Below are 19,154 nucleotides of genomic sequence, written 5' to 3'. Positions count from 1 at the left end.
TCTAACTTGGACTGATTCCACTTCCAGCTTTATGTGCTCTTTGCCCTGTCTCCTTAAAATATCAAGAATAATTTGAGTATCAGGGGCAAATGTCATGAGATATCGCTGGCTGCAGAACCATCTAATGACAGCCTTATCTAAAACACTTGCATTATGAAAAATGTTCTTTTTATTTTGATCCATAGACATTCTAGCCCTTGGCAAACCTAGAACTGGGCTCATCACATTTGCTAGCCTCCTACTTATCTTGGTTATCAGATTACTCTCAGTCCCTGGGTCTAATTCACACTTTGTCACTGTTGTCTATTTCACTGCCTAACCTAGGTCACCATCCATCAAGTGTAGCAAGTGAGACAATATCAAGAGTTGTGATTATTGATGCTCTTTTACCCCTCTGCCCCATTTGATGTTTGTATATTTGATAGAATACAGTGCATACCTAGTTGGTATAGTGATGGGGACTGAAAAGCCCTCCAACTCTGAGTCTGGCTTTTTTTCATGATTGATTTGGGGATTTGTTTCCATGAGGTAGGGTACATTTTGTGGCCAAATAGCTTCCTGCTGTCTTGGAACCTGTTTCCAGTTTAGATGATAAAGTTAGTTATTCTCTTTCCTATATGAGGAAGCAAGAAGTCCTAGGTATCCCCTAGGCTTCCAATTCCATAAACTCTACTGGAAGTAAAAATAATTATAAGAGAAGAAAAAGAAAAAAAGAAAACTCTCAGCTGTTAAAACCAGCCTATTGTACCGCAGATATTTCTCCACTCTCAGAAGAGAAAGTAGAGTTCCATGTATACAGCTCTTATGCATTAAGTAGTAAATAGAGAAACAGTTACTGATTCGCCAGGCATATATATTCTGGACAGAAGAACAGATTCAGTGTTCAAGTCTGACTTTTAAGAACCATGCTGTGCTACAGAAGCAATAAGGATTTTTTCCTATGTAGTCAGAAGCTGGTCCACTCTTCCAGTTAGTTAGCCCACACCCTTGGCCCTCTGGCTGCCTGCAGGCTCCCTTGGCTATTCAAGTTCCATGGAATAGCTGGGCCTAAAATGTGGGGAGCAGACGGTGTGAGAGAAGTCTGGGAGGGGTAGCCAATCCTAGCCAAGAACTACGTTAGTGTTGGTGCTTTTCCCAGAGGGGAGGAGTGTTTCCTGCCCCATGCATTGCCACGTGTCTGCACAGACACAAACAGAGCAGTGTTCAGTTGAGCTGGCCTCTTCACAGTCCCTCTTTTCATCCTACAGAGGAGATGGATGCATCAGAGTGTTCATTAGACTATGGTATCAGTGCTAGGAAGTGGGCAAGAAAACAAGAGGAGGAATCAGTTGCCATTCTTAGCAGCCCTAGATGAAGGGCTTTATTTATTCTAAGAGCACTCAAGGGGCTAATTTATTGAAGGGAATCATATAGTGTCCTACACTATCACTCTCATCCTAACAACAAGGCTAAGTTGGATAAGCAACAAACATAACTTTTTAAAAATACAGATATCTAAGGATGCAAAGTACTCTAATTGAACTACATTCCAGAAAGAGAAGAGCCATTCCTAGAAGAGATGGAATACATGGCTGTTTTCCTCCTAGGGGTATGGCTAAGAGGAGCAAACCCACCATAGATGAGGATAAGGAGAAAATAGCTGGATTTCCTACAAACTTTTGAAGGCCACATGTAGGCTGGCCATAAGGAGCCCTAATTATAGAGCAAATAAGTACCCACCTACCCCTAAATCGTTCTCATGAGGCCTTCACTGAGTACACAGTGGCAGCAAGCTGATGGCTAAGGGCAGGACGGAAATCTGAGAAAGATCCCTGCCCCCACCCAATGTACACAGGGCCTTCACTGATTATACAGCAGCAGTGCAGTACAGTACAGTGGAACCTGAGAACAGGGCAGGAGGGTAGAGAAAGACCCCCTCCAAAGCACAAAAATCCTTCATTGAATGCACAGAAGTGGCTCACCAAGAGTGCAGAGAACTCCACAGCAGCCCAAAGCTGGCAGCTGGGCTGGATGGCATAGAGAGATCTCTGGGGACTCACTATGATCAGATCTTAAGTGCTACTGAAAGGACAGTCCTGATCCTGCCCTCAAAACATTTGGTGATTGGGGAGGCTGAAGCAGGCAGGTCACCTGAGGTCAGGAGTTCAAGACCAGCCTGGCCAACATGGCGAAACCCCATCTCTACTTAAAATACAAAAATTGGCCGGGCATGGTGGCAGGCACCTGTAATCCTAGCTGAGGCAGGAGAATTGCTTGAACCCGGGAGGGGGAGGTTGCAGTGAGCCAAGACCACACCATTGCATTCTAGCCTGGGGAACAAGAGCAAGACTTCGTCCAGAAAAAAAAAAAAAAAAAAAAAATTGGTGAACTGACCTACAACAGAGCCCAAACCTGGCTCTGTGACAGGTTAGACTGACTCAGCTCTCAATCCTAGCGGCCTAACAGCGGAAGGGACATGTCCTTTTCTGGATATACCTATTGCCACACTTTTACACAAAACATCTGGCATAAAATAAAAAGTTACAAGACTCGGGAAGAAGCAGAAAAAATAAGACTGAGGGAAAAAATAGTCAATAGAAGCAGATCCACAGATGAGCCATATGTTGAAACTAACAGACAAGAATTGTAAAATCCTTTTTATAAATATGTTTAAGGATCCAGTAGAAAAGGTGAATTACATTTTTGTATAGATAGGGAATTTCAGCAGAGTACTGAAAGTTCTAAAAAGAGAATGTTAATAAATTCCCCCAACCCCAAAGCAAGGATTACATTTATAAACAAATTACTAGTTATTCTTGGAGAATATATAAATAGCAGCTCCAAAATCATAACCTTTTTCCTGAAGTTATGCATTCTTGTTTTCATATAAGCAATGAGTGAGTGCCCACTGTATACAAGATATTGTATGAGGGATATGAAGAAGCATAAGATTTAATCCTAACCTTCAGGGAAATATAGTCTAGTGAAAAGATGTGTGGACATAACTATTTCAAGGCAGACCACTCTAACAGAAGTATAGGTATGTCTGTAGAAACATAAAAGAGAATGGGATTTTTCTGGCAAGGAGGATCATGGAAAGCCTCATGGAAGACTTGGCATTTGATCTGGAAATGGAAAATGCCTATGTGAAATATGAACAGATAGGGCTTATGTCCACTGATGTCAGATCCCTGGGATAATGCCAGGACTCCAGAGTCTTCAGCAGCACACAGATCACTGCATAGTGGTGTGAGGACTGGCTCCTCATGCAGGTCTGTATTTCTAAAAGGAAATTAGGCAAGAGAGCTGGTCACCTAATAGGAATCCTGGGGAACATAGGAAGTAGGAGTGGGATGGGAGTGGAGAAAAGTGGATAAAGCATTATGTTTATCAGTATTGTAACATGGTAAAGTCATATTTCTGGATTTTATTGGAGATGAAATCATTCCTTCGTCTGTATTGCTTTATGTATGTTGTCTATACCTCTGTCATGGATTTATTTCATTTATACACCTTTCTCCATCCTTGGGTTATACGCTCATTCTGGATAGCCACTTATTTTGAATGCCCATAGCAACTGATACCATGCATTATAAATACTAGGAGCTTGGGCCGGGCGCGGTGGCTCATGCCTATAATCCCAGCACTTTGGGAGGCCAAGGCGGGTGGATCACGAGGTCAGGAGATCGAGACCATCCTGGCTAACACAGTGAAACCCCGTCTCTACTAAAAATACAAAAAATTGGCCAGGCGTGGTGGCGGGTGCTTGTAGTCCTAGCTACTTGGGAGGCTGAGGCAGGAGAATGGCGTGAACCTGGGAGGCGGAGCTTGCAGTGAGCCGAGATCATGCCACTGCACTCCAGCCTGGGCGACAGAGCAAGATTCCGTCTCAAAAAAAAAAAAAAAATACTAGGAGCTTGATGACTGTTTGCTCAATTGAAGTTGAATTTAACCCTAGGCAGAGTTTATAGGGATTAAACTCAGGTAGTCTGGCTCCAACATCTGTGCTGTCAATCACTATACTATATTAATGATGGCTCATGAATAATCTTGATAAATGGGCTGTAGGATATTTTTTAAAAAATACAGAGAGACAGGGTCTCACTATGTTGCCCAGGCTGGTCTCAAACTCCTGGCCTTAAGCAATCCTCCCTCCTCAGCCTCCTAAAGTGCTACGATTACTGGTGTAAACCATCATGCCCAGCCAGGCTGCAGAATTTTTATTTTATCATGTCAGTAACAGAGAGCTAATGAAGGTTTTGCTAAGTGCCACACTTTTGGGTGATTAGGCTTCTGATTATATTCAGTGCATGTTAGAGGGAGGGAGGAGTAGAACTGATAAGAAGTCTTTCACAGTGGCTCAAGTGAGAGGACATTAGGCTCTGAACCAGAGCAAAGGCAGGGGAAAGTTAAAGGAAGAGATAGATTTGAGAGGAAAGTGGTAATACAATCAATGATGTGTTACAATCTTGATGAGGAGGGGGAAGAAAAAGGAGTTGAAGACATACCTAAGTTTTTGATAGAGCAATGACGGGAAAAGGTGACACTTTTTAGTGGAAATAGGGAATGAGACGTGTAAATTTGGGAGGGTAGACTAGATGATATGAGGAGAATAGTAAGTGGGAAAATAAGTATCCCGTGGAGAAAGTTCTTTAATTTACCTCTATAATCTGTTATAGCTCCCTTGAAATATCCGTTGACAAGGTTCTTCATCTTCATTGTCCTGTTATATCTGGCTCAACCTCTCATATGCTCATTCAGACTCATTTCCTCTCTGTTCTGGGGGTAGATGAAAATGACAAAGTGCCATTGTTCTTATAAGAACTCGCCCCAAATAAAAACTTTTGACACCATTTCTGTCGTACATCAGTAGCCTGTTGGTGGTTGTTTGGATTTGTAGATTAGATTATACAGGGTTATTGAGGTCTCTGCATTCTTTGTTGTTTTCACCTCCTCGTGAATTTAGGCCTAGCTTGTTGTTGCCCAGCTCTTTTTTCTGTACTTGAGATCTATGTGAGAAACAAATATAAAGAGAAATGGGAGGGAGACAGCAAAATCCAGCTTAGAGTGAGCAAAGAAATTCTTTCTGCCAAACAACAGATGCAGTAGCCCTGCATAACTCTGAGCCCTGTCCTCTTTACTTTATTCTTTTTGATGCCATATTTAAGCTGCCTTCCCTTCTCCCTGCTATCTTGAGTGACCAGGCAGTTGCTTTGCAGTACTCTGACTGATGAACTGATAAAATTTGCAAACTCTTCTAAAGACATTCTATTCTTACACCTCAACCAGTCATATGTTTCAGGATGGACAGTGTCCATCCAGCCTTTTTTCTCCCACAGCTCTTGAGTCTTCAAAAAAAATCATCTAGCCCAGGTGCAATGGCTCATGCCTGTAATTCCAGCTCTTTGGGAGGCTGAGGCAAGAGGATCACTTGAACCCAGGAGTTCATGACCAGCCTGGGCAACATAGCAAGACCCCATCTCAAAAAAAATTATCTAGATGGTTTCTTCTGCCTCTGTGTAATTTGACTTTGGAACTCCAAAGCTAATGTCTCCTCACCTCTCTCTACTCAAAGGCTACCCACCAGGATATCTTATCCAAAAGAGTCACTTAGGATATATTTCACATATTTCACAACTACCACAAAAGTTAATTGAAAATAAAGCGTTTTTCTTTTCATAAGTCATAAAACCACAAAGACAAAGAATAGGAGAAGAAAGAGATAATAGTGATGAGATCATGGGAAGCTGGAAATCAGACTGGCAAGTATGAACTGATGGATCAGACTTAAAGTCGAATCCTGAGCCAGCAGTGGAGGAAGTGGAGCAGCAACTCAATTTGCACCCCAGAATCCTCAAAAAGCTTCATAATTGGTGGCATCAGGTAGCTTTAATAGGGGAAGAGGTAAGTCTAAAAACAAGAGGACTGGTTGAAAATTTATAGAAAAAACACTTAGACTCTCAGATTCTCCCCTCCATTCCCCTCCATCTGCTCCCAAAGGGGGAGCCCTTTCCCTCCGTTAACAAAAGACTGGAGACATTTTCTGGAGAGAGTCAAACAGGTAATCTCTGGACTGGTGGACTCCTGACACAAGTGAGGGCATAGATTTTGAACTAAAACAAGGGAGAGGGGAATAAATGAAACTTTGCATATTGAATGTTGAAAGCTCCAGGCTCTTCTCTAACTCAGCTTGTAGAATGCTGGTCTTACATGCTGCAGGCTGGAGTTTGGAAGACTCACCTCTAGGAAATCTGACCAACCCATGAGAAAAAACTTAAATGAATCAGTCCAATCTCATCTCCCTATACTGAAGCCATAGTTGACAAGTCCTACTGCATGTGCACAAAGGTTCTCAATAACTTATAATGAGTGTCCCAGTCTTCCATATAAGCAAACAGCCAAGCTTCATCACACATCTCAGAAGGTCTATAACATGAAGTCCCGCCAGTACAAACAGAACAAAGCAACTTGGAACCAGAAACTATGCAAGGACATTGGAAACCTGCCCCTCCAAATGAATGAGTGAATGAATGTCTCTGAGAGTTGAAAAAGAGATTGTATCCTTGAAATAAAGAACAGTATGCTGTTTAAAATTTTTTAAAGAAGCCTTGGAAATTTAATATATGGTAGAAGCCTGGGCGCAGTGGCTCGCAACTGTAATCCCAGCACTTTGGGAGGCTGAGGAGGGAAGACTGCTTGAAGCCAGGAGTTTGAGACCAGCCTGAACAACATAGTGAGACCCTGGCTCTACAAAAATTTTAAAGTTAGCTGGGCATGGTAGCACATGCCTATAATCCCAGCTACTCGGGAAACTGAAGCAGAAAGATCACTTGAGCCCAGGAGTTTGAGGCTGCAGTGAACTATGGTGCATCATCACACTCTAGCCTGGGTAAGAATGCAAGATCCCGTCTCTAAAATATACATATACATATACATATACACAATACCCATACATACATTTATGTGTATATATATGTATGTCTATATATTTATATGTGTGTGTACCTATATACGTATGTGTGATAGAAGAAATGAAAAACTTAATAGAAAGGATGGAAGATAAAATTGAGGCCATTGCTCAAAAAGTAGAGTTTAGCAGCCAGGCTGGCTCAAGCCAATAATCCCAGCACTTTGGGAGCCCCAGGTGGGAGGATCACTTGAGACCAGCCTGGGCAACATAAGGAGACCCTGACTCTACAAAAAAAAAAAAAAAAAAAAGATCGGGCATGGTGGCTCACGCCTATAATCCCAGCACTTTGGGAGGCTGAGGCGGGCAGATGACGAGGTCAAGAGATCGAGACCATTCTGGCTAACACGGTGAAACCCCATCTCTACTAAATATACAAAAAATTAGCCAGGCATGGCAGCACACGCCTGTAGTCTCAGCTACTCAGGAGGTTGAGGCAGGAGAATCGCTTGAACCCAGGGGATGGAGGTTGCAGTGAGCCCAGATTGCACCACTGCACTCTAGCCTGGGTGACAGAGCAAGACTCCATCTCAAAAAAAAAAAAAAAAAAGAGTTGTTTTTTTTTTAATGGTACTAGAAAATAAGAGAGAAATGTAGAAAATCAGCCAAAAAATCTGTTAACTGAATTACAAATACTCTAGAAGAGAGAACTGAAAAATGAAGAGAAAATCATCAAAAAATTTTTGATAAAATTTCTCAAAACTGAAGGTAATGAGTTTGCAGATTCAAAGCATCTGGTAAAGTACCCAATACGATGGATAAAAAATAACTCCCACACCAAGGCACATCATTAGCGATGTTTCAGGGCACAAGAAGATGCTAAAAGTTCCAGAGGGGAGACAAAAAAAACAGGTCACATACAAGGACAAAGAATCAGAAGGGCAACAATAGAAACAGACATAGAACAATGCCTTTAGATTCTGAAAGAAGATATTTTCAGCTTAGAATTCTGTGGCTACCCAAAATCTCACGTGTAAAGATGGAATAAAGACATTTTATGACATGTAAGGTCTTACAAAGTTTACTTCCAAAGCACCCCTTTTCAGAAACCTACTGGAAGAGGTACTTCACAGAAACAAGGAGTAAAACAACAAAGAGGAAGACTGAGGTTCCAGTTTAAGTCAGGTGTAGAGAATCTCCAGGATAATGAAGTGTGGTCCCATAATGTCAACTATTCAGCAGATCCAGAGAGCAAACAGCTAGAAGATATATGCATAGGGATATTTTTGAAGGATGCACAGAAAACTGTTAATAATAGTTACCTTAGAAGTAAAAATGGGAGGGCAAAAAGGGAGCACTTTTCCTTTTTCCTTTATATAAGATCTGGATCCTTATTAGAGCATGTACTATTTCTTTTGTTTTGTTTGTAGTGACAGAGGTCTTGCTTTGTTGCCCAGGCTGGTCTTGAACACCTGGCTTCAAGGAGGAGTTTTGCACCCAGCCTTTTTTGTTTTAACAAAAGGTCTTGCTCTGTCACTCTTTAACTTTTATTTTTTTTCAAGCCATTCAAATGTAATAGTGGGTTTTTGTTGTTGTTGTTGTTTAAAGAAAGAGGGCTGGGTGTGGTGGCTCACACCTATAATCCCAGCACTTTGGGAGGCCAAGGTGGGTGGATCACTTGAGGCCAGGAGTTGGAGACCTGCCTGGCCAACATGGTGAAACACCGTGTCTACTAAAAATACAAAAATTGCATACCTGTAATCCCAGCTACTTGGGAGGCTGAGGCAGAAGAATCAATTGAACCTGGGAGGCGAAGGCTGCAATGAGCTGAGATTATGCCACTGCCTTCCAGCCTGGGTGACACAGTGAGAGGAAAGAAAGAGAGAGAGAGAGAGAGAGAGAGAGGAAGAAAAAGAAAGAAAGAAACTATGCTGTCTTCAGTGGAGCATCTCCAGTGGAGATGCTTAACTCTCATGTAATGACAACAGAATTTTCCTTTTCTTCAGAACTTGCAAAAGAATTTTGCTAGGAAGTATTTATATCCTCTAGCCAACCTTCCTTGGTAATTCTAGGCTTATACTTCCTCACTGCAGGAAAAGAGCTTGGGAAGGAATGTCTTTTGAGCAAGGAGGACCCAAACGCTCTCCTAGAAGATAAATCTCCCTCCTCCATTTCAGTATTAAACTTTCCATAAATGTGGGGCAAAGGAAGGTTTCTTTTGGATTTCTGAGCTGCAGCAATCCTCTTTTTGCGAGGGTCCTTCCATAAGAGCTTTCTTTGCTTCACGACCTTGATTACCAATAATTAATCTCAGATGAAATATTCAGTGCTACAGGCTTCCTCTGTCTTTGACTTAGAGAACATGCTGAGAATAGTTTGTTTGCTTGCTTGCCAAAGATCTTATCTTGACCTGGAAGAGCTGATAGGATCATAAAACCAGCATTGATCTTTCCTCAGTATTCTTTCTCTACGAAGTGAGGGGGTATGACATCTTAGCACAGGACAAATGTGAGGTTTAATATATATCAGGAGGAGAAGAGGGGAAGAGGTTGATTGTCATTCAATAACGGCTATATTTCATAGTCATAAAATTTAAAGAACTCTGTAGTGTGTTCTAATCCCCATGCTTTCTTTGCTCTTTCTCAATGTATTTGGATAAATCACTACAGAGCAACAAAGCCAAAATGTCCAAACCACCCACTTTCCTATTCCCAGCACATGAATTAGAGGGAGCCAGCTGAGATCTGGGCCAACCACTTAGATGACTTGCATGTCTGATTTTTGTTCCATGATATGAAACTCAGAATAAATCAAAAAGAAAAATTTTTTCAGATAGCAGCTAATTCACACAAAAAAATCTTCAGCCTTTTAGTCCTTGCATATATGCAATGCTGATAAACGAACCTACTCTGAACACAGATAACAAGGATTTAGAAGTTAATTCCTACCGGCACAAACAGATACTCATGTATAGCAGTCTTACTGAACTTCCGTGTTCAGTTTTAGGCTGTAAAACTTAAGTGAAATCTGAAGAACTTTTTCAGGTCCAAAAGGAATTGAGAAAGACTTGGAAAACAGGACCTTTGAAGAAAGCTTACAGGAGACAGAATTCGAGCTTAGAAAACAATGCATGTGATCGAAAAGAAATGTGAATAGCAAAGATAGAATAAGAGGAAATTAATATAAATGGTAGAGGAGGCTAGTTTTGAGGCTAAGGGTAAACTTTCTGACTGAAACTTGTTAAACCCAAAAATGAACAGCCAGGCCAGGCACGGTGGCTCACGCCTATAATCCCAGCACTTTGGGAGGCTGAGGCGGGCAGATCACTTGAGGTCAGGGGTTCAAGACCAGCCTGGCCAACATGGTGAAACCCTGTCTCTACTTAAAAAAAAAAAAAAAAATAGTAGCTGGGTGTCGTGGCGGGTGCCTGTAATCCCAGCTTCTTGAGAGGCTGAAGCAGGAGAATTGCTTGAACCTGGGAGGCGGAGGTTGCAGCGAGCTGTAATTGTGCCACTGCATTCCAGCCTGGGCAACAGAGCAAGACTCCGTCTCAAAAAAAAAAAAAGAACAGTCAAATGAATGTTTGTAGAGCTCAAGCTACAAAGATATGGAGGTTGTAGTAAGTTCACTTAGTGCATGAAGTAGCGTTTTTGGATACAGATGTTTACAGATAAAGACGTTTAACAGCAGTATCCCCCTAATACCACAGACCTGATATTCCAAGCAATTGGCAGAGAAATGAATGCATTCGGCACAAATTTGGCCCCTCTACATGGCCACAGCACCTTAGATTTGGTTCACTTAACAGAAGAACAGTATGTTCTGTTTAGAAGCAGGACCCGATCCCAGGATAGGGTGAACTGCATAAACGGAGGCTCAATGAGAAATGATAAAAGTCTAAGAGGTTCTAGAAAAGAGAAATCTTTTTCTGGGCCTCATTACCAGTTATAGACATTTTTAGAAAAGGAGGGGGAGAATAGATGCAGAACGCGTCTAAAAATGAACAAAGATATGTTAATTTTAAGAATGGAGGTTGTTTACAGGGAGAGGAAATTGGTTTGTATAATTAGATTGATCCAAAAATTACCTTGCCTTTATAAAATACCTTTCTGTTAAGGAGATACAATGTTTTCTCTTGCCAGATAAAGGCAGAGTCTCTTCGTTTTGTAAAAGAACATCACCAAATTACAAGGAAGTTTAAGTCACACTTTGAGTTGCTGACAAACCTAGGACAAACCCCCAGGTTTTCTCCTTTTGGCTAGCCTATATACTGGTGCAGAGCCATTCTTGCATCAATGTGAAACATTTATTTTTTGCCTGGGCTTCTGTTTTAACCATTGACCTTCATCTCTCCTGTCCTGTAGCTGGGATGAAAGCAGCTCCATCAGTAGTGGACTCAGCGATGCCTCAGACAATCTCAGTTCAGAAGAATTCAATGCCAGCTCCTCACTCAACTCCCTCCCAAGTACTCCCACTGCTTCTCGCAGGAACTCAACAATAGTGGTACGTGAGTTTGCAAACACCCAAGCTGCCATCTCAAGGTGAACCACAGGGCAAATGGCACTGTCTGTGTATGGGGTTGCACGTACACACCCACTCCATGGGATTGGTTCTCACAGGCCTTTGGCCAGGTCATTTTAGAGTTGCCCCCACCCCCTCCCAAAAAAAGCTAAGGCTACTCACCCAAGACATTAGATGTTGTCATATTGTGTATACTTAGTGCCTACACCAATCTAGAGTGATACATGTAAGAGCTATTCCAACTGGAGAAAAAGAAACCCCGAGATATATGTCACCTGCTGTTGGAAACCCTAGGGGTATAGGTAGAAACCCTCAGTTTGACTTAATACTCTGAGATGAGCAGCGCCAGGTACTAACTAAAATCAATCCCGTCAGCTATCCAGTCCCCCATCTGCATAGAAGTATCTCACTCTGCCTTTTTCTCTTTTCTTTAGCTACGCACAGACTCAGAGAAGCGCTCACTGGCAGAAAGTGGGCTGAGCTGGTTTAGTGAATCAGAGGAGAAAGCCCCTAAAAAGCTGGAGTACGACAGTGGTAGCCTGAAGATGGAACCTGGGACTTCTAAGTGGCGGAGGGAGCGGCCTGAGAGCTGTGATGATTCATCCAAGGGTGGAGAACTGAAAAAGCCCATCAGCCTGGGCCACCCTGGTTCCCTGAAGAAGGGCAAGACCCCACCTGTGGCTGTAACTTCCCCCATCACTCACACAGCCCAGAGTGCCCTCAAAGTCGCAGGTGAGCCTGGAATAAAGGAAGGTACAAGGGCAAAGACCTAGTTCTTTGGTTGCTCCTCTTCTTAGTGGTCATTAACCCATAGGATAATAGCAAACATTTGCATAGTGCTTTAACAGACATTATCTTATCTGGTCTAAGGACAGTCCCGTGAGTTAGGAAAGATGGGTGTTATTATTTCCATTTTACAAATGTAGAGGAAATAGAAACTCAAAGAGATTAAGTGGCTGGGCCAAAATCCCAGTTAATATGAGGTACAGGAGGAAGTATATTATGTTTAGAGACTAGTTTGGCCTCCTTCCAAACACTTCCAATGCTTGCTTTCTTCTTTCTCCCAAGTTAGTCACTCGAGGCACTTATTTTCATAGGATACGGCTTGACATCTCAGGAAGATCCTAAGAAAACAATAAATAAAATGGCTACAGCGAGAGAATTATAGTGCCCCCAAAGTTGGCCCCTTGGGTAACTTTTAGCCTTAATCAACATTTTCCTGTAGTCTCTAATTACTAAGAGATATTGTCATACTCTATTCCATTTGCTTCCCCACCTTTTTTTTCCCTTCCACAACTAGTTGTTAGATGGATATTCTTGATCATCTTTGTGTTTGCCTCTGCCTTTTTAATCAAAATGGACTATTCTACTCTGGGAGCAAAACAAAAAAAATTCCTAGCCTCCCCACCCCTCCCAGCCAGAGTCTTTCAGATAAGAAACTTTATCAGCTTATCTTGTACCTGTTTACCCAAATTTAGGCCTCTAAAAGTTTACAATACATGGACAATGTTCCCTTCTCCCATGGAGGGAAAGAAAAGGATGGGTTTTTAAGATATTGGTCAGTTTCAGCTCTTTTCTCATTTCCCGTCCTCTTGCAGGCAAACCTGAGGGCAAAGCTACAGACAAGGGTAAGCTTGCAGTGAAGAATACTGGGCTCCAACGCTCCTCCTCTGATGCTGGTCGGGACCGCCTGAGTGATGCTAAGAAGCCCCCCTCGGGCATTGCTCGCCCCTCCACTTCGGGATCCTTTGGCTACAAGAAGCCTCCTCCTGCCACAGGCACAGCCACTGTCATGCAAACCGGTGGTTCAGCCACTCTCAGCAAGATCCAGAAGTCCTCAGGCATCCCTGTCAAGCCAGTAAATGGGCGCAAGACTAGCTTAGATGTTTCCAACAGCGCAGAGCCAGGATTCCTGGCTCCTGGAGCCCGTTCTAACATCCAGTACCGCAGCCTGCCCCGGCCAGCCAAGTCAAGTTCTATGAGCGTGACCGGCGGGCGGGGTGGACCTCGCCCTGTGAGCAGCAGCATTGACCCCAGTCTCCTCAGCACCAAGCAGGGAGGCCTTACGCCTTCCAGACTGAAGGAGCCTACCAAGGTAGCCAGTGGGCGGACCACTCCAGCCCCTGTCAATCAGACAGATCGGGAAAAGGAGAAGGCCAAAGCCAAGGCAGTGGCCTTGGACTCAGACAACATCTCCTTGAAGAGTATTGGCTCCCCAGAAAGTACTCCCAAGAACCAAGCAAGCCACCCCACAGCCACCAAGCTGGCAGAGCTGCCACCAACCCCTCTCAGGTACCTACTGTGGGCAGCCGCCTCCTTGTCTGCTTTGTCATTCTTTTGCATATCTCTGCCCTCCTTGGACTAGATGAGGCATGGCCTATCCACCATTGTCTCTAGGCCTTTGCATGGCTCTTTCCCACCTCTCCCCCATATGCCAAGGTTCTGAAAGAATCTGGTTTCTGACAGTTCTGAAAGACTGAATCCCTCTTTCAAAACTTACCTCATTTGTACTATTCTCTGATCAATGCTTACCCTGTCTTCAGCACTTGTATGGGTGATTTTACTGTTTATTTACACATATATACCTATTTGCATAAATTCACTTGTATCTCCCATGTGCATATGCTGGCCCCTTATCTAAGCTGAATGTGCCCCAAGTTGGGTATCAGATTTCCTTGCATTGTATTTCACAACAGCATTAGGATAAGCCTCTGTGCTTAGCAAATAGGCAGAAAACAAGACTGGATAGGATTTCTTTAAGGTCCTATCTGCCTCTCACTCTGTAATTCTATTATTCTAAATATTTCGTTTGATCTTCTCTCAGGGCCACAGCGAAGAGCTTTGTCAAACCACCCTCACTAGCCAATCTTGACAAGGTCAACTCCAACAGTCTGGATCTACCATCATCCAGTGATACCACCCATGCTTCAAAGGTCCCAGATCTGCATGCTACAAGCTCAGCATCTGGGGGCCCTCTCCCTTCCTGCTTCACCCCCAGTCCAGCACCCATCCTCAATATTAACTCAGCCAGCTTCTCCCAGGGCCTGGAGCTAATGAGTGGTTTCAGTGTGCCAAAAGAGACCCGCATGTACCCCAAACTCTCAGGCCTGCACAGGAGCATGGAGTCCCTCCAGATGCCAATGAGCCTCCCCAGTGCCTTCCCCAGCAGTACTCCCGTCCCCACCCCACCTGCTCCCCCTGCTGCTCCCACAGAAGAAGAGACAGAAGAGCTAACTTGGAGTGGAAGCCCCAGAGCTGGGCAACTGGACAGGTAGGTAGAAAAGACAGCAGAACCTTGGCCTGTCTCCGTGTCTTGGGCTCATTTTGCCATTGGCAATACTATCCTATATTTTATTGCCATTTTGTGACTTTTGACATTTTTTCACATATATTAAGTAATTTAATTTGCTTCACAACAACTCCATGAGATAGGTAAGATGTGTTTTTGTTTTTAAATTATTACTCTTATATTAAAAATGAAGAAACTTGTGCACAAAGAAGTTAAATGACTCATCCAAGATCTCATAATTAGGTTAACCTATCATCCAGAGCTTTTGCTTCCTAGTCCAAAATCATTTTGTTTTGTTTTGTTTTGTTTTGTTTGAGATGGAGTTTTGCTCTTGTTGCCCAGGCTGGAGTGCAGTGGTGCAGTCTTGGCTCACTGCAATCTCTGCCTCCCAGGTTCAAGCAATTCTCCTGCTTCAGCCTGCTAAGTAGCTGGGATTACAGGCACTTGCCACCATGCACGGCTAATTTTTGTATTTTTAGTAGAGACCAGGTTTCACCATGTTGGCCAGGCTGGTCTTGAACTCCTGACCTCAAGTGATCTGCCTACATCAGCTTCCCAAAGTGCTGGGATTACAGGCATGAGCCACCACACCTGGCTGCCCAAAATCTTTTCTTTTATATCACATCCTAGTTTTCCCCTCCCTTCCCCCTGTATGCCAAGGTTATCAAACTACCTATATGGTAGTTTTTACCTACCATAATATGATCTATTTTTTTTTTTTTGAGATGGGGTCTCACTATGTTGCCCAGACTGGACTCAAAACTCCTTGGCTTAAGCAATCCTCCTGCCTCAGCCTCCCGGGAGCTGCAACTACAGGCTCATGCCACTGTCCCTAGTGCCATAATATGATCTTTTAAATAACTAACTGCCTTAATTTCTTTTTTTTGTTTGTTTTTTGTTGTTGTTGTTGTTGTTTTGAGACGGAGTCTTGCTCTGTCGCCCAGGCTGGAGTGCAGTGGCGCGATCTTGGCTCACTGCAAGTTCCACCTCCTGGGTTCATGCCATTCTCCTGCCTCAGCCTCCCGAGTAGCTGGGGACTACAGGCGCCCACCACTGCGTCCGGCTAATTTTTTGTATTTTTAGTAGAGACGAGGTTTCACCGTGTTAGCCAGGATGGTCTCGCATCTCCTGACCTCGTGATCCACCCGCCTTGGCCTGCCAAAGTGCTGGGATTACAGGCGTGAGCTACCGCGCCCGGCCTAACCATGACTTAATTTCTAATCAGAGAAATAACATTTAATATTTCAGATAAATTTCCCAAGTTGTAAGCCAAGAAGCAGGCTGTAGTATCTCTTGGTTTCTAGAGCTAAAGCAGGTCATAGTTTGATGTCCTGCGTCTAGGGTCTGCATACCTCACACCAATGGTCCTAAATTCTAGTTCCTAAGATGGACCCACATGCTTCTCTCTCTCTCTTTTTTTTTTTTTTTTTATCTCCACAGTAATCAGCGGGATCGGAACACTCTTCCCAAGAAAGGGCTCAGGTAACCCTTTAATATGTTTTTTCTTCCCTATAAATGGGACTGCTGGTATGTATGAAAAATCATATCTCAACCTGTCCAAGGCTCCAGTCATGAATTTAGTCACCCTTTTAGCTGAATCATTTGTATGTGGTCCCATACAAGTACCACCTAGTACCTTGCCCAAGCTTAATATTATGTGAGTCAACTTTTACAGCAAGTGTTCTTTTTCTGGTGACAGGGGAGAAACAAGTTTGCACATGGGAATCATGCACTTACCTGTACTAGCCTATGCCATCCCAATCCTGGCTGAGCTTCATCTCTGTAATTTTCTTCCCTAAAAGTATGAGGGAGAACAGTCTGCTTCTTTGGTCACTCAGCTGGGCTAGGGGCAGGACCTACCTGGTCATCCACTGTTCTGACAGCACTGAGTTGTTCAGTTGGGTGGCAACTATTGCAACTTTTTTTTTTTTTTTTTTTGAGACGGAGTCTCGCTCTGTCACCCAGGCTGGAGTGCAGTGGCACAATCTCAGCTCACTGCAACCTCCACCTCCCAGATTCAAGCGATTCTCCTGCCTCAGCCTCCCGAGTAGCTGGGGTTATAGGTGTGCACCACCAAGCCTGGCTAAATTTTGTATTTTTAGTAGAGATGGGGTTTCACCATGTTGGCCAGGCTGGTCTCAAACTCCTGACCTCAAGTGATCCACCCACCTCAGCCTCCCAAAGTGCTGGGATTACAGGCATGAGCCACTGTGCCTGACCGACTCTTGCAACTTGAAAGCCCACATGTGGGATCATAAGTCTCTGTCCTGAACTTCTGAGGAGAAGTTCTAATGCCTCCTCCATCACTTCTGCCCCCAGCTCAGGAACCCTTACGGGAATACCTGCTAGTCCTTCCACACCCTCTGGATGGTCTGGGAGAGGAGGCTGAGTCGCCACCTCTTACTCCCTCCTTGGGCAGCCCTGACCACTCCCTCTTTTCCACGTCCTGCTTTCAGAATCTCCTGGCTCCAGCCTAGTTCAGACACCCTCCGCACCAACTAAACCTCTGACCGCACTTGCTAGTCCCAGACTGAGTTCTTCTGCTGCTTCCTACAGGTACCAGCTTCAGTCCCAGGAGGAGACCAAGGAGAGGCGACATTCCCATACCATTGGTGGGCTCCCTGAATCCGATGACCAGTCAGAGCTGCCTTCTCCCCCTGCACTTCCCATGTCTCTGAGTGCAAAGGGCCAACTTACCAACATAGGTTAGTGTTTTCAGTCACTCACTGTGGCATGGGGTGAAGCAGGGGTCACCCTGCAGGGTGAGGCAAGGCAGGTGGGCTTTGGGTTTCATCTCATATTTGACTCATGCTGTATTGGGTTGTTTCATGGTGCCTCAGTTTATCCACCCAAAGTAGGATTGAAGGTAGAGTACTTTGAGATCCTAAACTGAAAAGTTGCCCCTAGGCACAAGTTGTAGGGTCCTTTTAGCATCAGAGAGCCTGAATGGTGGCATGGAAAAGCTGTAACCCAAAGCCCAGAGATCAGACCAGTGCAAGAGCAGGCACATTGAACTGCCAGAAAGGAGCCACCACACCCAGTACTACTAGGGCCAGCTAATGAGAGGGCAATACTGAAATGTCAGGCCGACGGGGAGGAAGGAGGGAAAGGTTGTTGATTGCCAAGGACGAGATCTGCCTCCAAACTCAGCCAAGTCCAGATTCCTCAACTGCTCTGGCTGAGCCCAGGCCATCCTAATGCTGAAGGCAGGGCTGACTCAGATGTGTCCTGGCCACACCCTTCCTAAAGCCTAGGGAGAAAGGAGAGCTAGGAAATAAGGAAGTGACTTAGAGACAGGGAGGAGAGGAAGCATCAGGTGGAGGGTCTGGCCTAGCACAGAAGCACACCAGCTCTGGTTCTGTGAAGCAGTACGCCATGATTGGCCTACTAGGAATCCATTCAGGAATAGTGCCTGGGATAGGCCTGTTATCTGCTTGCTGCATCTCTTTAAATCCATCTCTTCTTTCAGCTGAGTAAAAGAAATCAGTTAATAAAAGACAAGGACCTGTAACACACCCATGCAGTGACTGTGGGGAATTTGAGGAAAGACTAGGAATTGGGATCACTTGGCCTAGGGAAAAGAACCATTCTTCAGACAGGATCATCTGCCCTCTGAAGGGCTACTAAATGGAGGATGGGGCCAGCTTGTTCTCTATCTCCACTGAAGACCAAATAAGAAGAATTGCATTTATGCTGCAGAATGAGGGGCTGGGCTAAGCAATAATTACCTTAGGAATTTGAAAAGGTCAACAGAGAGGTGTGCCATCTTCTTCTGCACAGGTCTTTATGGACAGATTAGACATCCACCTGCCTGTATGGAGGCAGAAGAATAGACAAGGGAGCTCCTTGTGGGTATGAAACCCTGAAAGGCTGTAATCCCAGCAATGGGCAAAGGGGTAAGGCATCTGCAGGTTAACGGGATTCAGCTGAACCCAGCTTCAAAGCACATTCCACAAGCCTTACCTGACACTTTCACCTGCTCTGTCCATCTGACCTTCAAGCCGGGGCAATGCTAGGCAAAGAGGGCCATGTTTCTTGATGCTTTAGAGCCAACCCAGTCACTCAGAGTGACACTACTTTGTGGGGAGATTCTCACGCCCTTCCACAATGCCAGGGCAACGGGATCCCGTAGCCCAGCCCCCTTCTCTAGCTGGTGCTTTTTCATCATTCAGATCTGGGTCTTGGTTTGAATTTTCAGTCCTCCTGAGCTGGCAGTTGTGTTTTAGAGAACCACAGCATCTCATTTTCATCAGCACATCCGAGTGATGTGAAGGTCTCAGAAAAGCTGCCAGGCCCCCAGCCTAACCTTCAAAAGCAACAACTCTGAGGCAGGCAGGGTTGAGGGAAGGTCTTTATTCCAGACAGCAGGGTCCTTCTCCATTAGGGCTTGATCTCCCCAGGAGGGACCCCGCTCCTAACCACCAGCTGCTTGCACACTCCCACCACCGCACCTGCCCC

At 44.4% G+C, this 19,154-nt stretch overlaps 1 protein-coding gene across 12 annotated transcripts in view; it reads left to right on the top strand.

Annotated features, from left to right (window-relative positions):
- The window catches only part of NAV1 (neuron navigator 1), a 288,832-nt gene that overhangs the window by 230,932 nt on the left and 38,746 nt on the right, over positions 1 to 19,154 (top strand). For all 12 annotated transcript variants that reach the window (XM_055368049.2, XM_055368047.2, XM_063709692.1 and 9 more), the window contains 6 exons: positions 11,251 to 11,389; positions 11,842 to 12,139; positions 13,006 to 13,699; positions 14,232 to 14,678; positions 16,137 to 16,178; positions 17,253 to 17,401. In XM_055368049.2, coding sequence (XP_055224024.2) covers positions 11,251 to 11,389; positions 11,842 to 12,139; positions 13,006 to 13,699; positions 14,232 to 14,678; positions 16,137 to 16,178; positions 17,253 to 17,401 — 1,769 coding nt within the window. The remainder of the gene's footprint in view (positions 1 to 11,250; positions 11,390 to 11,841; positions 12,140 to 13,005; positions 13,700 to 14,231; positions 14,679 to 16,136; positions 16,179 to 17,252; positions 17,402 to 19,154) is intronic.

This window comes from Gorilla gorilla, chromosome 1 (assembly GCF_029281585.2).
Source record: "Gorilla gorilla gorilla isolate KB3781 chromosome 1, NHGRI_mGorGor1-v2.1_pri, whole genome shotgun sequence".
Classification (NCBI taxonomy): Eukaryota; Metazoa; Chordata; class Mammalia; order Primates; family Hominidae; genus Gorilla; species Gorilla gorilla.
Note: the sequence above shows the minus strand (reverse complement) of the source record. Positions and strands in the feature narration are given on the sequence as shown.